The 16595-nt window shown below is 46.4% G+C and overlaps 1 protein-coding gene across 4 annotated transcripts in view; it reads left to right on the top strand.

The window, feature by feature from the left end:
• The window catches only part of RAPGEF6 (Rap guanine nucleotide exchange factor 6), a 113676-nt gene extending 111982 nt beyond the window's left edge, over nucleotides 1-1694 (top strand). For all 4 annotated transcript variants that reach the window (XM_032702695.1, XM_032702693.1, XM_032702694.1 and 1 more), the window contains one exon: nucleotides 505-1694. In XM_032702695.1, the coding sequence (XP_032558586.1) occupies nucleotides 505-530 (26 nt within the window). In that variant the 3' untranslated portion in view covers nucleotides 531-1694. The remainder of the gene's footprint in view (nucleotides 1-504) is intronic.
• The last annotated feature ends 14901 nt before the right edge of the window (nucleotides 1695-16595 follow it).

Below are 16595 nucleotides of genomic sequence, written 5' to 3'. Positions count from 1 at the left end.
TTTAAAGTGCTTGGTTAATTTTATTTGTGATAAAATGCTCACTGCATGGGAATTTGCTGGCTTTTCTCCCAAATCCGTAGCTTTTGCCCTGTTAGGGTCTGCATGCTGGTAATTCTTGGAGGATCTGGGATTTTCTGGTTTGCAATATGTCTTTATCGTGTGGTGATCATACCTCAGACTGCAGAAGCTGTGGCTGCCCCATCCCTGGGAGTGTCCAAGGCCAGGCTGGACGGGGCTTGGAGCAACCTGGGCTGGTGGAAGGTGTCCCTGCCCACGGCAGGGGGTTGGAATAGGATTCTATAAGGTCCCTTCCAACTTGAGCCATTCTGTGATTGAGGATTTGATAAATGGTGCTGTGGAATCTGGAGTGATCAGTGATAAAGACAGTGAGAACACGCTGCTGAAGGGGTGGAGTCGTCCCAGACCCGCTGTGGTCACGTCACTGGGGGCTGCTCTGTGGGCACTGCTGCAATAACTGACCCTGTCTCTTCTCTTGTTTTGCAGAAGATGAACAAGTATCAGCAGTTTAAGCATTGGGCTGTTTGTGTGAACCACTCTCAGCCCGAGGGATGTGGGGACAAGGACCTCGTGGTTCTGTTAGCGACCGCTAACGACTTGCTGCTACTGACCTCAGACCTTTGCCCCTGTCCTGGACGAGATGGAACGGGTTGGATTCTCCTCTCTACACCCTCCTTCACTCTGCCACCCCCTAAGCAAGCTCCTTCTGCCTGGGAGATAGAAAGTCACATTCCAGGAGTGTGCTGACTGCCTGGATACCAGCACTGGTACCCAGAGATGGACTGAGCTTGGTGCATGGGGAGGACCAGTTGTCACCACCACTTGAAACTCAAAAGCATTCTTCTGTATGATACCATGTAATCCTTTGGTAGTTTTCCATTGTCCTTATTTTCTACATGACCATTAGAAATCTGAGAGTGTTATTTTATGAACTTCGAAAAAAAAAAATTATATCAAAATGTCAGCAAAAGCAAAGGACATTGCTGATGTATCTGAAAATAATTTATTAATTTAAATTTTTTTTTAAATGGGAATTTCCTTTTATTTGTGTTGGGAGTGCTCTGGTTGGCTAATATAAATGTTTAGTCAATGTGACGGTAAATTAGCTACACATCCACTGTCATGCTCTCAAAATAAACACAGAAACCTACAAGTGGGCCATTACCAGGTGCAGAAATCCATGGATTTTAGAGTGGGTTTAGATTTAATATAAATAGAGCCCAAAGCCCTGCAGAGCAGTGGGTGTCAGGCCCTGCTCCCCTCCCACGTGGACCCAGCAGAAACCTCCTGCCCTCCAAGGATTTCTGGAATTATTGTAGCTGCCAGCCAACTAAGGCAAGAGTTGGTGCTCTCCTCCCCTGTTCAGGAACCTTTGCAATGTGGAAGCTCTTGGGGAGCATTTTGGGGGGGTCTGAAGCTTTCCCAAAAGAGCTTTAACCAGGTTTTGCCCTGCGGAGTTCAACATGCAAAACGTGTTCTAAAAACCAGAACTCAGTCGTGTGTTGTGGGTTTTTTAAGATCATCCCACACATCCTGGCCTTTTCCCAGAGTTGCACAGGATTTAGGTGCAAAGGTTATCTTTGGAAAAAAAAAAAAAAAAAGAATTATAAATCACCTACATTTCACAGTAAAATTTGTGAAACTGAATATTAAATGGCATAATGCTTAAATAAGAGCATAATCCTGGTGGTGTTGATGTCAATGAGAGTTTGACTTACAGCCAGCCAGTATTAACCCATGATCCTCTAGTTTGACTATGGTCAAAAAAATTGCTTCTTTGATTTTGCTTTTAGCCAGCCAGAGCTCAGAGGGGTAGAACTGGAAATACCTGCAGGTTCTTTTCCTTCTTTCTCTTTTTATTTTCTTTCTCTTTTTTTCTTTCTTTTTTTTTCTTTCTTTTTTTTCTTTCTTTTTTTCTTTTTCCTTTCTTTTTCTTTCTTTTTCCTTTCTTTTCCTTTCTTTTTCCTTTCTTTTTCCTTTCTTTTTCCTTTCTTTTTCCTTTCTTTTTCCTTTCTTTTTCCTTTTTTTTCCTTTCTTTTTCCTTTTTTTCCTTTTTTTTTTCCTTTTTTTCCTTTCTTTTTCCTTTCTTTTTCCTTTCTTTTTCCTTTCTTTTTCCTTTCTTTTTCCTTTCTTTTTCCTTTCTTTTTCCTTTCTTTTTCCTTTCTTTCTTTCTGCACATGACACCCCATTCTAGTGTTAAAATCAGACATAAATGTGTGAATATGTATTTAAACATTTAATTGTAAATCTTTGTTGTGATGTTTACAGCCTAAGCTAGAAAGATGATGTTTGTCATTTTTACAGTGCCTCAAAACTGATTTCTATATCCATAGTCGTGAAGAGCTTTAAGGGTTTTTTTCTTTTACCTGTATGTGTGCAGGGGTGCAAGGTGAATGCAACACTTTTGGAAAATGCCACAAGTACCAAAAACAACCCAAAGCCTTTGATGTGCTTTCCCCATAGCAGCTTGGGGCTGGTGCAGCCGGGTGGGTGTGTGTGACCCAGCCTGTGTCTGCACTGGGAGCAGTGCCAGGCCCAACATCACCTGGAATGTCCCTGTACGGATCGGAATTGGGGAGGTGTTAATGAACAGTGATGCTGAGGAGGAGATACCTAATTTAGAGCTGATTGGTTGGCTGTATGACTTTTTGGCACAAGTATCCGAGAAGCAAATGGTTGGAAAAAATGTATTAAAGTCCACTTGGAGGTATAGCATAATAAATGCATTTTGCTTTTTCGGGGCCTTAATGAATATAATGAACCTGCCCAGGCCTTAATGACTAAAGATTAATGCAAGTGTCAAAGCAAAGCAGGGCAGAGCAAGTGTTTCCAGCACATGGAATATTGATAATAGAGCTGTTAAACTGCTGTCTCTGTGGGATGTAAATCCAGGTCTGAGCCATCCCACTGTCAGCACATGGAAACGACAGGCTGCGTGTTCCGTCAGGAAATGGTCTGCGTTGTGCCAGGTAAATCAAACCACACGGTTCCACGGCCTCCAGGGGGGTGAGCTGAGCTGATTTCAGCCTGTTGAACAAAAGTATAAGGGGTGGGGGCTACTAGAGTGGCTTCCTTTTCCCCCAGAACCCAATAGTGCTGCCTTTGAGGACACAGGGAAGCCCCTTAGGGGAGCGGGGTCGGGGTCTCCTCTGGCAGTCAGCAAGAGCAGCTGAATAAATCACCCATCCAGACATGCTGTTTGCACGTCAACAGCCTCACTCTGTTCCACAGGGCTTGGCAGCACACTGAAAAGTTGTGAAATGAGTTGAAAGTCTTGCTAATCATATTTTCCTAATAGCCAATACAGCTGGTGTACATAAATCGTGCATAAACGATGGACAGATGAGCTACTCCTGCTCCTCCTGCCTCGCGCAGTGTGGCTTCTCTGCTGCTCCTTGCTGGGCTTTCTGTTTGTTTGTTTGTTTTTACCTCGACCGATCACATTGATTGGGGCCGAGAGCCAAATGTACCAAATGTAGTGTGTCTGCTGTGGGTTTGAAGAGACACTATCCCTTTTTTTTGGTGATTCAGACGGAATTAAAGTGGTGGTTAGTGCCTGCTGTGCACTGCCTTACCCCAGTGGTGTCTTTGGGTCACAGTCCCTCTGCCAGGTTCCTCTAGCTCGGGCTCTGGGGGTGGTGAACAGTTCAGGTGCCTCACGTCGTGTTCTTCCACTGCCATCCCTGGGTTTGCTCCCTTCCTGCTCGTTGTTTGCTCTTGACCTGTGGGTGAAAGATGTGTTTCAGATTCCTGTGATTTAAGCACACCCTATTTCGTTGTAAAAAACTTCCAGCTGACTCCTGAGAAAGCAGTGTGGTTCAGTAGAACCGATTTGGCCTCTCCAGTTGCAAAACAAATGGGTAAAATGAGATCACTGAGCCTCTGAGCACCAGGTTCATCTCCCAGATACACAAAAGAATGAAGAGGCAATGACTGTGGATATTTGCAGTTCACATTTTTACAGTGTGGACAAATTTTGAGTGCTTGCCAACAGTGGCTCCTTCTTTTTGCCTTGGCTCAGATAAGGAGTTTGTAGCAGCAGCCTCACCTTGAGTTCTGTGTGCAGTTTTGGGCACTACAATATAAAAAAGACATTAAGCTGTGAGAGAGCACCCAAAGGAGGCCGTGAGGATGGTGAAGGGTCTGCAGGGGCTCTGTGAGGAGCAGCTGAGGGCACTTGGTTTCTTCAGCTGGAGGAGACCAAGGGGACACCTCTTTGGGGTCTTCAGCATCCTCCTGAGGGGCAGGTACAGATCTCTTGGCTCCCAAGAGCAGTGACAGGGCTCGAGGGAACGGCTGGAGCTGAGTCAGGGCAGGGGTAGGTTAGAGATCAGGAAAAGGTCTGTCACCTACAGGGTGGTTGGGCACAGAACAGGCTCCCCAGGGCAGTGGGCACAGCCCGAGCCTGGCAGAGCTCTAGGAGCGTTTGAACAACACTCTCAGGCACAGGGTGTGACTTCTGGGGTGTCCTGGGCAGGGCCAGGGGTTGGGCTCAGTCCTGATGGGGGCCTTCCAGCTCAGCAGGTTCTGTGGTCCAGGGTGAGTGATGGCTCAGTGGGAGCTGCTCAGAGCTGGGATGGGGTGTGCTGGGGCTGCTGGCACTGCCAGGGGCACAGGGTGTCCCCAGGGCTGGACCTGCCAGCAGTGCCACTTCCAGAGGAGCCTGTGGGGCATCAGGGGGGTTGCAAAACCTCTTTCATCACCTCCCACGTAATTTTATTGCAGACAACAGTGGAAATACGACCCTGTCATTCAAGTTTTTGTAAAGAGTAGAATTTTAAAGGATGAACTTACCACTGCCTTTGCAAAAAGACAAGAAAAAAGGGATACTCTCTCTTTAGAAAAGCTTTACACATATATTTTAGAACGCTTGTATAGAGGGTAATCTTACCTTGAATTCCCAACCCAGCTTTTGCTTTTGTTGTGCTTTTGTTTTACCTTTATTTTTGATATACCTGGAATGCAGTTTAGCTTGGTATTAATTAAATTCTAAATATGTGAGCATATTGGCAAAACTGCACAGATGTAATGATATTCCAATAGCAATTGTACTGCACAAGTCAGTGATTGTAAAGTATTCTGTAACAAGCAATGTTTGTCTCCTATTTTTTGATACCTCTTACACTTATGTCTTTTAGAAAGACAGTGCCTCTGTATGCTTTTTGTATTTTTACTGAGTGATTGTAAATATTTGTTATATTTTTGGTTAAGAGAATGTTTAAAAGTACTGTTTATTATCCAATCTATTAATATGTTGGAATCAATAAACAATCTACATATATTAATTGTTTTTAGCAGTTCTTTTCTGGCAATCAGTAGAGGATGGGGCAGAGATCATCCAAAAGGTAAGCTATGTGGGAAGGTTATGGAGAAATACATGTTTTTTTAGGGAGCAGGACACTTGTGTAAGGGTTATGTGCTGGCAAGCAGAGTCTGCAGGTTCTTGTCCTTTTCTCCCCCAGTGCAAATGGCATTTTCCTCCCTCCCTGGACCTGCCTGTACCTGGGGATGTGGCCACACACGTTCTGTCTGGTCAGGTGAGAGCTGAGCCTCATCTTCACCTCCTTATTTCCCCCAGTGGGGCTTTTCAGGTTTAGAACCACAGAACCACAGGCTGGTTTGTGTGGGGAGGGACCTCAAAGCTGATGCGGTTCCAGGGACACCTTCCACCAGACCAGCCTGGCCTTGTTCCCAGAGCTTCCTTCAAAACCGCCCTGCTTTTGTCCTCAGGAATCTTTGACTTCGGGCAGTTTCTGGGAGGTGGTTAGGATTTTAAATTCTTGTGAGAGAAGGGAAGCAGAGCTGCCACAAGAGGCCAGCATTGCCCGTGGTTTGTGAGCTGGGCAGGTCCATCCCTGCCCTGCTCAGCCAGCACCCATCACTGCTGGGTGGCACTGGGGACATTTTGGGTTTCACCTGTTGCTCTGGGGCCGTGGGCTGCCCTGGGCAGGATCTGCAGGGACACTGTGGCTCCCAAAGCCGTGCAGTGCAGGAGGACACGGGCTGGGCAGCTCTCTCCAGGGCTGTCCTGTAGCTGGTTCAGATCTCCTCGCATGCCTGGATGATTCCTTTTCATCCATAACATTTATCCCACCCTGGGGGAGCTGTGTGCCTTCTCCACAGCTCTCCATCTGTCTCCAGGCCCTCAGCACTGTGCTGGGGGAGGTTGTGAAGTGCTGCTGCTGGTGGCAGAAGCATCAGCAGGTGGTGGGACAGTGTGTGAAGGCAGCAGGCAGCACTCAGGTTGTGTTGAGAAGTGCAGTGCCAGGATGGCCAGGCTGCAGCCAGCAATTCCTTGTGTAAAATCAAATTCCTTGTGTAAAATCAAATTCCTTGTGTAAAATCAAATTCCTCGTGTGAAATCAAATTCCTCGTGTGAAATCAAATTGAGAAGAAGCAGTTTCATTAGCAAGCAATCTGCTTAATGAGTTACTTGGATTTTGGTCTTCTCTTTTACCTTCCTTAGCTTACCATGTGGTGGGAACATAACATAAATGTTCAGCATCACTCCCCATCCTCACATTCCATGTCCAAGCCTTTGGATTGGACCTGCTGTTGTTGGAGTGGTGTGAGCTTCACACTCCCTGTGCTCGAGGGCTCCTGAAGCAGCACTCAGGGCATCAAACAGCTGCTGACCTAAACTTGAGTGTATTCCCTGGGGACTTTTTCTGATTTTCTGGAGAGCCACTGTCAACCCAGTTTTATTGGGAAGAATTAGCAACTGCCTGTTAGACTGCAGCAATGCCGTGTGTTACGTGCTCGTGGAGAAGTTAAGAATTGTCCCTCCAAATCAAATATGAAAAGAGAGATGAATTCTCTGTCCCCCCACAGAAGGCTGCTCACCCAGCAGGTGCTGCCTGCTGGAAATGTGCTTGCTCTTTGCCATAAGGGAGGAGCTGCACTGGTGGCAGTGGGGTCACAGCCCCAGGTCTCCCTTGGGGAGGCTGTGGATTCCAGGAGGGCTCTGCAGGCAAGGTCAGTCAGTGCTTTCAGCTACTTGTCATTTGTTAAGAGGGTAAAATGTGCTGCAGAGACCGTGTTTAAACACCACGAGGGCTGAAACCTGTCCCTGCACCGCCCTTCCCTCTGGGTTGAGTTCCTGCACTTTTGGGGCTGGAGATAAAACATTTCTCCTTGTCCAACATCGATTCAGGAGGAGCACTTAGAGCCTCTGATGTTTGCACCATTTGCTTTCAGGCTGTGGCATCAGCTGTTGTGGTTTGACCCAGAATTTGCTGTATTTTTAGCTTTCCTGAAGATCCAGGTCCTGGAGGCTCACGATGACATGAACTGATGACATTTTGGTGTGTGGGGGGGGATGTAAAGCAGCTCTTGTTGCTGTGAAAACCTTGAAAACACAAACTATAAAAAGAATTCTTAAAAAAAAAAAAAAAGAAGTGGGAACGAAATGAAGATCCATATTGATTTAACCTGCCCCTGGCTCTCGTCAGCACTGGGCTGCTCTGGCTCCTGATGCTGAATTCCCACAGCCCATCAGCTGAAAAGCACGATGTCTTTCCCCAGGGTATTGCCCTGAATTATTTTTCTGTGTGAGCCAACACTCCTGGAAACGCAGGAAGAACCGAGTTGTTTGTACAAGATGAATGTTAAATGGGCTCCACAAAGATTTCTGTTCGTTCCCCTGAGTTTGTCAGAGGAGGAGAGTAATTACCAGTGTGACAGTGCTGCAAGTCAGCCTTGGCTTGGGAGAGAGGAAGAAATATGGTAATAAGTAAAGTTCCAATGTAGATGTAGTTGCATTTAACACTTATGAGCAGCAATAAAGATGAAAGTTGTAATTGTATCTGCGATTTCAAAGCTCACAACATAATTTTATATCCTCAAACATCTGTTTTAGGATCAGAGCTGAGTGTCAGATAACTGGCTTATTTTTAGATCTATCAGTTAGGCACCATCAAGTTTATTATTAAATCAAACTCATTTGCCAGTAAACACGACTTGGATTGAGCAGCTCCACAGTGTGGTGGTCCTGGGGATGGTGGAGCAGCAGCAGTCCAAGTGGGTGTTCAGCAGGATGCCAGTGCATGGCCAAACTCACAGAGGGAGATGACCCTTGCACTAGGAAAGTGCCAACGTTTTACCTGTCCTCAGGGAAAGGTGAGGGGAAGCCTGCTGCAAACCTGGGAAAAGCTCTTCTGGGATGTCAGCAGTTGATGGAGGCTTTCATGGTCTGTTTGCCCAGGACTGTGAGCACACCTTGCCTCCCCTCGGTGTATTTTGGGCACATACAGCTCTAATGCTTGGCTGCAAAGTGATGACTCCTCTCATTTTATTTTCTCTGTTAGTAGTGAAGCTGATGGAGGGGAAGGTCTCGTGGTGGGCTTCTGCTTGGAGAACCAAAGGAGTGATGAAGGACCTGGTTTTAGGAAGGAATTCTTCCCTGTGAGAGTGGGGAGGCCCTGGCACAGGTTGCCCAGAGAAGCTGTGGCTGCCCCATCCCTGGAAGTGTCCAGGGCCAGTTGGACAGGGCTTGGAACAACCTGGGATGGTGGGAGGTGTCCCTGCCCATGGCAAGGGGTGGAACTGGACGAGTTTTATGAGCTTTTTGTGGGAGGTGCTGTGCAGGTTTCCATCCCAGTGTGGGCTCCCCAGGCTGCTCCTGCAAGCACTGAGGGTTTCAGAGGTTTTGGGGAGCAGCAGCACCCAGTGATTGGATGCCCCTGGCACCCCACAGGTGCTGTTCAGGTGGATTTGTTGTTGATTTTCCAGCCATCTCATGGTGGGATGCTGAGAACTCTTCTTGCCTCTGCAGCTTTGTCTTGGTGCCTCTGCCAGGCTGCAGTGCCTGGGCAGGCTTTGTGCTCCCTGCACAGGTCATCACCTCACCCGGGGGCCTTTCCTCACCCCCCAGCACCCTCTACCCTGACTCTGTGTCTCTCACCAAGCAGCCTGGGAGACACCTTGGCCATTTGCCTTCACTGTCTGCAGAGGGAAGTAATTAAATTTAATGGAAGTCACCCTTGATTTTACAGCAGCAGTAATTAAATGTAATTGGAGGTGTGACTTCTAAACAAGGCCGTTGTTTTTTTTTTTTTTTCCAGCAATACATTTGGCATCAAGAACAAACAAATAACCAAGGACATGCAGAAGCTGCTTGGAGGTGAAACCATGACCTCACCTGGGCTCCCTTGGTGTCCATCACAGGGGACTGTGGCTTTGTCCCCACTGATTGAACAGTGCTGCAGTGTTACAGGACCTCGTGCACCATCAGCAAAGCAATGTTTTCAAAACGAAAGCAGCAGCAGAAGGTAAGGAAGCTGTTGGATTCCTGCTGTCCTGTGTCTGGAGGAGGCTGTGCCATCGTGGGTGAGGGATGAAGACAATGGTGCTCCATCACCTGACTTTGCTGTAAAACCTTTGCTACATTGGAGAGAGTGTTGTGACTGAGCAGATATTTAAAACAACATAATTGTCAGGAAATTATACAGTTTAAAAACCTGGCCTTTGGTGGCAGTGGGGTTTTCAAAGGTGCAGAAACCTGGTCATTTGGAAATTAGCCAGTTAAAAAGACTCAGTGTGGCCCTGGCTCTCCTCCTCAAACCTAGGGAAAATATGTACCAAGAGATTCAGTAGCTGATACTTCTCTTAACCCCTGCCCTTTCCTGCCATGTGGAAATGTCAGCCGTGGCCAGAGGGAGCTCTGGGAACAGGGATGATGGTGCTGGCACCTGCTGTTGGGTGCCTTGGGTTGTTTGAATGCATGAATGTCACCCTGGAAGGAGTGAGCTAGACCCTCACAGGGCATTAAATGTGCAGCACAGCCCTGGAGCTGTGGGGTGCATTTTATTTGCAGCATTTGTTATTCCCTGGGAATAAAGGACCTCAACCTGCAGTCTGGCACCTCACCCACCCACTATGGGCAGAGCCCACTGCAGCAAAGGTGGGGAGCACTAGAAACGTGCTGGGTTAATTTATTTAATCTGAATTATTATTCCACAGGTGGCTGAGCTGGCATTTCAAGCAGTTCAGCGCTGTGGTCTGTGGTTTGATACCAGGTGTTTACACGAGTAACGCGAACGTGAATGACTTGCAGGCGTCATTAAATGTTTCATCCAGTCCTGTCAAACAAGCAAAGTGGCTGCAGGGGCACACCCCACGGTGCCTGTTAACCCAGCTCTGCCTGTGGTGCTGCCCCTGGCTCTGGGTTGGTGGGCACTGCTCTGTGAGCAGCCGAGGGCCAGGGGGTGCCCACTCTGTCCCTGAGGGTGCCCCCGGCAGCCCAGGCTCCATGCAGGGAGTGTCAATAGCCAGCCAGGTTTTCCACTGGGCAAATGATGTGTGGCCAGCTGGAATCCTTCAGATCAATAGCTCAGTGACAGGCAGCTCGAGCGCTTGGAAACAGCACTGAGCCCGACGCGGTTGTTCCGCGCGTCGCAAAGGATCGAAGAACACTGGGGCCGGAATTGCTGAGCTCCATCACCGTGTCAGGGCTGCAAGGGTGAATATTAAGTGCTGTGGGAGAATGGGGCCACGTGTGGCCTCGTTGACAAGTGAAAAGGAAATGCTGGAATCTTGGACTTGCCAGCTGCTGGGGAATGGATGCAGAGGCTGGGACCAGTTTCCACCAGAGTGCCCGGTCACCTTGCTGACCCGTGTTCTGTCCTGTACTCTGGGATAGAATCACAGAATGGTTTGGGTTGGAAGGGATCTTAAAGTTCATCTCCTTCAACCCCCTTGCCATGGGCAGAGATACCTTCCAGTCCTGTGGGAATTGAGATTCCTAAATTCCTAGAGAAATAAGCCCTGGGTAGAGGATGCAATCCTTCTACATTGCAATAGCTGTTGCGAGCAGCAGGGAATTTGCTTGCCTTATGGCCAGGATCCACAGGAAGCTCCTTTTCCACTTAGGCTGATGATATTTGCTGTGCAACAGGACAACATTTAATCTCTATCTGGGCTTTTCTTCACCCTCCAGAAGAAACACCTCTTATGCTCATGTTCGTGGAATTCAAATGGGTGGTGAGTTGAGCACAAAGATCCTGTGGCACAAAACTAATGTGGAGCTTACAGAGGGGTTCTTTATGATTTTATTCCAGATCATGCATTTAATCCAGTGTAGCTGGTTTTTAAATGCTGCCTCTTCTCAAAGATATTTAAAGAAATTTCGATCTTAGACATGTTCTAGCCAAAGAACAGATAAAAGTGCAATACCTGAAATAGTTAAATTACTGATGCAGCCTGGGATTCCTCTCTTTCCTTTCGCATTTTATTTATTCTGATTGCTATTCTATTAAAAGCTACTGGTGGTTTTAAAGCTTTAAATTGTTGTCTTTGGGAAGCAAATGCCCGGGGAGCAATTTTAATATTGCTTTTGCTAATTGCTGGGAAGTGAAGGTTAAGCAAGATAATCAGGTTGGGTAGAGCTGGCAGATGACAGTCATTACAGATAGAAAAGTCTGGTGTCAGTTGTGAGAAGGTTTAGTGGAGCAGTAGTAAAACCAGCACAATGTCATTAGAGTCTTTATAGGAAAAACATTTTGGAAGCCGGCTCTGAATCCCAGTGATGTCTGTGCAAACACTCCTGTTCACTTTTAAAGCCTGAATAAAATCCGAGATGATTGCTAAGCTACTCGTAATGTCTCCAAGGTCAGAAGAAACTCCCTGTATGGGCTTATCTGTGTAAAAGGAAAAAGAAAACACTCCACCAAAAAGCTAAACTAACCCTGATGCCTAAAGAAACAGCATAATAGAAGCCTACATAAAAAGGGAAGTTTGGATAGTGAAATTGGGATGGAACATGTCTTTTTTCCCCAAGGAACGTGAGCGTCTCTCCCGAGCTCAGCAGCTGAAATGACTCTGTTGAACATGTGTTGACTTGTGTCCTTCAGCTGTTTTGTCTCCAAGCTCTATCTATGTGTATATCTACATAATGCAATACATATTTATTTGTTTGAGTTCTTGCTGCCTTTCAATAGATGCCATCTGCCTGTGAACAAAGGTTTTCCTCCCCCTCGCTGCTGGATCGCGGCGCAGCGTCGTCCCGCTCCCGCAGCCAGAGGGGTTTGTGCAGCTCTGCAGGCTTTTCTCATTCATTTTGGATGCTTTGCCAGCGTGTTGTGCACCTGTACAATGTCAAATACATATTGCCCAGAGCAGCATTTAATAGGCTTCCCGATGTCGGTGGAAAGTCAATAACTCGAGATCTTAATTGCGGGACGCGTCCGGGCGCTGCCTCACCGACGGTTCTTTCCGCGTCAAATAACTTCCAGATATTTGGAACAAAACCGGGATATTGTTTTCTGTATGACCCCAGGAAACACAACTAACACTGTGAGATGCAGGGCTGTGGAGTAATGTTCATTTTTCTGGAGAAGGAGCTCCAAGGTGGGTCCTTTTCTCGGTAAGGTGAATAAACATCCACCAAATTGTTCCAATAAGTCCGTTTCGTAGGATAAAAAGAACAGCATTTGAGGATTCTCATTTGTGAGATCAGAAAGGAAAAGGTGATGTATAGACAAAAATACTGATTAAAAGCTACATTCCTCCTTATGAGATGAATGCAAAATATCCCAATGTGGTGTGTTCCCTTAATCAGTTGACAACTGAATGAAGAGCTGAGGCTCAAATTCTCTCCCCTGATTTTCAGAGCCCTGCACTGGAATTAATCCGAATTCAAAACTTTGGACTGTATTTAATAGAAGTGGGGTTTGCTGAAAATGCCTGTAAAATGGCTGTTAGTCTTTCCATGCTGCTCAGGTGGTGATGGTACCTGGTCTTTTGGTTTACAGCTGGAATCTCAGGTAAGTGAGACCCCAGGGCAAAATTATATGTGTAAGGTGAAAGTCTGGATGCAACTGGTTATGGCAGGGAGAGCCAAGAGCAGAGTCCTGACCTCCAGGCCAAACATTCTTTCCTTTGCACATGTACTGAAACCAGAATTAATTGTGATTTTAGGAAAAAAATAAGACTTTCTGAGAGAGTAATAGCCAGACCTAAATCCAGCTGTTGATGTGCCAGTGGTTTTGGGCTCTTGACCCCCAGCATGATGCTGGCAAAGCCATTCAGCCCAAAAGATGGCACTATTTTTCTATTTCACTGTACAGCAAATTCCCTCTCCCAACCAGATTCATTCACTATCGAACCTCTCTCAAAACCACAATTTTTCTGAGGCTTTACATACAGTAAAGTCCATTATTGTGAAGGCCAAATTGCTGCCAAAAAAAGCCTTCAGCTAAAAAATATATATCTATAAACTAATAACACATCATCCTGATGAAAAATAACACACAGGGAAGGCGTTTTTCTCCATTATTAATGGCCAATGTTTGTTATATTGTTGTGTTTAGTCCAAGGAGCCTTGATAGAGAGAGACAGCTTTTCAACATGAATGGCACTTCAACTGGCATTTTATAAATTTTACCAAAAAAATAAAAAAAGAAAAGAAAGAAAAAGAGCCCTGGAACATTTAAACTTCTTGTTAATATCAAAGAAGGGAAGCTGCAGGTTGTGAGAGAGGGATTGGATGTGGGTGCTGCCATCCCAGAAAAAGAGAGGGGTTAATTTGGGGTGGGAGCATGCCCTGCATACCCCTGTGAGTCCTTAGCTTAAAGTCGTTCAGATATCAGCTAAGACAGGCTCTAGGTCTTGCTGCAGGTGAAGGCTCACGACCCTCTGGTCTCTATAAAAGGTCCTTCCAGTGAATTCCCTGGAGCTGAGCACTGGTCCCACAGCATCCCACCTCTGCTTCCCCAGCTGGGAGCCTGAGGGATTATTGAGGGTCAGCACAGGATTTAAACACTCCAGCACAGTGAGTTCCTGCTGCCTTTGATCCTACACTTTGACTGCCCTTTTCCTGCCCAGGGAAAACACCAGGACATGGTGCCTGTGGAGTGGGGCCCCCGGGGGGACTGGGATAGTCTGGTCCTGGGGATGTCCCAGAGGAGCAGCTGGGACAGTTTGGGTTTCCTCCAGCCTGGCTGGGATAACTGATGGCAATATTTCTGTCTAATATGAAGTCCCTATAACTGCCTGGGGCAGCCCAAGGAATGGGAATTTAAAGCTGAAGGGAGCAGGGACACCAGGTTGGGTGATCCAAGGACACTCCTGTTCCCTGATGAGGTCACAGCCCGATTGCTTAATTGGAGCCAACAATGCAGCTTTTTTTTTTTGGATCTGGCAATGTCTATATTGCAGTTTATCAAAGAGGCTGAAAAGCTCAAAAATAGCAAAACAGCAGATGAAAGACCCCGGCAAAGGCAACGGGATGAGAACAAAGTTCATTTCATTAGGAAAATGCAGGAATAAAGGAATAGAGCCTCTCAGACCAGCCTCATTAGAAGCCCAGACAAATTAGTGGCATTATGGTTTATTAAATATTATTAAGCCAAGGACAAAAACCCTTCCTGCAGAATGGTTATGGCAATGGCAAAAAAAAATAAAAGCAAGGAGAAACAGTGTTCTGACTTAAATGCTGCCCTTTAATGTAGCTGAGATGTCTTGGTTTTAGCTTTTTAAAAAATGAGACCATTTGCTAAACATAAATCTGGAATTGAACTATCCATGTTGAACTTTCAGTTCAGCCAAAGATCTTGGAAGGTCTCATAAGTTCAGAGAGAGAGCAGCCAGTGAAAGTATTTTCCAAGAGTCCAGTTGCAGGGAAGAGAATCACAGACAGATTTTTCTTCTTAATTTTTTTTTCCTTCTTTCTGGAAAGCTAATCTGTATTGGCACATGTGCAAGTGCACACATGCTGATTTTATTAATGAAAATTAAGAGTGTGCAAATCTGCCTCGGTGGAGACTGGGAGGTGGGCAAGGGAAGGTTGATCACACTGAGCATTTCTGTGGTTTCCACGCTCAGGATTCCTCGCACACAGCCCTGACTGGGATGCAGAGCTCCCACTGCCTGGCTTCTGTCTCTACACTGTGGCACACATTGCAAGGCAGATAAAACAGAAATAAAGATCTCTGGGCCAGCTGATTGCAATGCAAACTCAGAGCCATTTGGCACAGACCCTGGACTCGGGCACAGACCTGTTGTCAAGGGCGAGAAAAGGGAGAAAGGGTTTGGGTTGCAGGTGCAGATGTTTCCTAAGAGCAAACTAGATACCCTAAGGCTGGTTTTGGGCACAGAGGGTAGGGAAAAAACCTGGTGTGAAATAAATTAGATTACTACAGGTAAAATTTTACTCTTTTCAGCTGATTCTGGCTGACAGTGGCCCACCAAATCTGGAGTGGGAAGGCAGCAGAGGGCTCACAGCTTGTTGCTACACAGACTGCAACCCAAGCCAATAATGGGAGCAGGAGTAAGTAGTGATTATTGTTATGGTTACCACACAAGGATATAATTCCCACCAAAGACTTGGACAGCCTTTCCTCAGAGCTCACTCACACGTGAAGCTGCAGTGGGATATTAAGGTTTTGTGCCCCACCAGAGTCCCCTTCTGTAGGATCCAGTGCATGAGAGGGAGCTTTTGCAGGCTGGCAGGAGTGTGAGTTAGCAGGTGATGGAAAGGAAAGCCAATGATTTGTTAATTTGTTAAAATTAACCAGTGTTGTTGATTTGTTCAAAGCTGTCTGCATGTCTGTGGATGAGGTGAAAGGAGTCACAGTCTATGGTCAAGACATTATCGTGCTATCAGAGCCCAGAACCCATCAATGAGCAACCTGGTCTTTTGAGCAACCTGGTCCAGTGGAAAGTGCCCCTGCTCATGGCAGGAGGGTTGGAATGAGGTGGTCTTCAAGGCCCCTTCCAACCAAACCATCCAGTGATTCTCTGAATGAAGCACCTGCTGGAGCTGGTGACCCGTGTGTGCAGTGTGTGTCTTCCAGGGTTCCCATGTGCAGTGGCAGTGGCCTCTCGGGGCATCTCCTGCAGAGGTGACAGAACTAGATGACTGCTGGATATGTGCCACACTCACGTTTTGCCACTTTGTCTCCAAGCCATGTAGGCAAAGGACCAGCTGGACACCCAGACCCTGCTGGACACACAGCACAGGGCCACGGTGAGTGCTGGGCTGGGATGGAGATCTCGCTTGTGCTGTTGTTTGTTACAAAGCCCCAATGAATTCTTACAGAGGTTGACAAAAATAGCCTATTTTGCATTCATTTCAAATCCCATGAGGTACCTATCTTCATTTTTAGGCACCTAAATACTTCTGCAAATCTCCCTTTTAGTGCTTCATGAGCTGGGGACTGATCTGGCACATCAAACTCCAGCTAAAACGGGCGCTCCTCGATCAGAGCGGTTTCTAAAATGAGAAGCAGAACTTATCAGACATATGCTGAGGTCAAAATTGCTCATACCAGTGAGAAAGTAATTTCTGGAGATATGCAGATTTTTATTTTTTATTTTTAATGTATTTTCAAGGGCTTTGGTCGCAGTTGTTTTTTCATTTGTGCAGAAGTGAGAGGCAGGAGAGATTTCTATCAGCAGTAACACATAAAGCGTATTGGGAATTGTTTGGGTCAAATAATTTCGCCCTTTTGTTAAATGATGCTTTAGGAATATTATCACATCCATTGCCTATATTAGCAATCTGTTTATCCAGGTAACTGAGAGGCAAATGTAGCCTGCTGGCTCCTCAGGAAGACAAAGACAGAGTGGAGAGTGTTTTA

The sequence above is a fragment of the Chiroxiphia lanceolata genome, chromosome 15 (assembly GCF_009829145.1).
Source record: "Chiroxiphia lanceolata isolate bChiLan1 chromosome 15, bChiLan1.pri, whole genome shotgun sequence".
In the NCBI taxonomy this organism is placed as follows: domain Eukaryota; kingdom Metazoa; phylum Chordata; class Aves; order Passeriformes; family Pipridae; genus Chiroxiphia; species Chiroxiphia lanceolata.
Note: the sequence above shows the minus strand (reverse complement) of the source record. Positions and strands in the feature narration are given on the sequence as shown.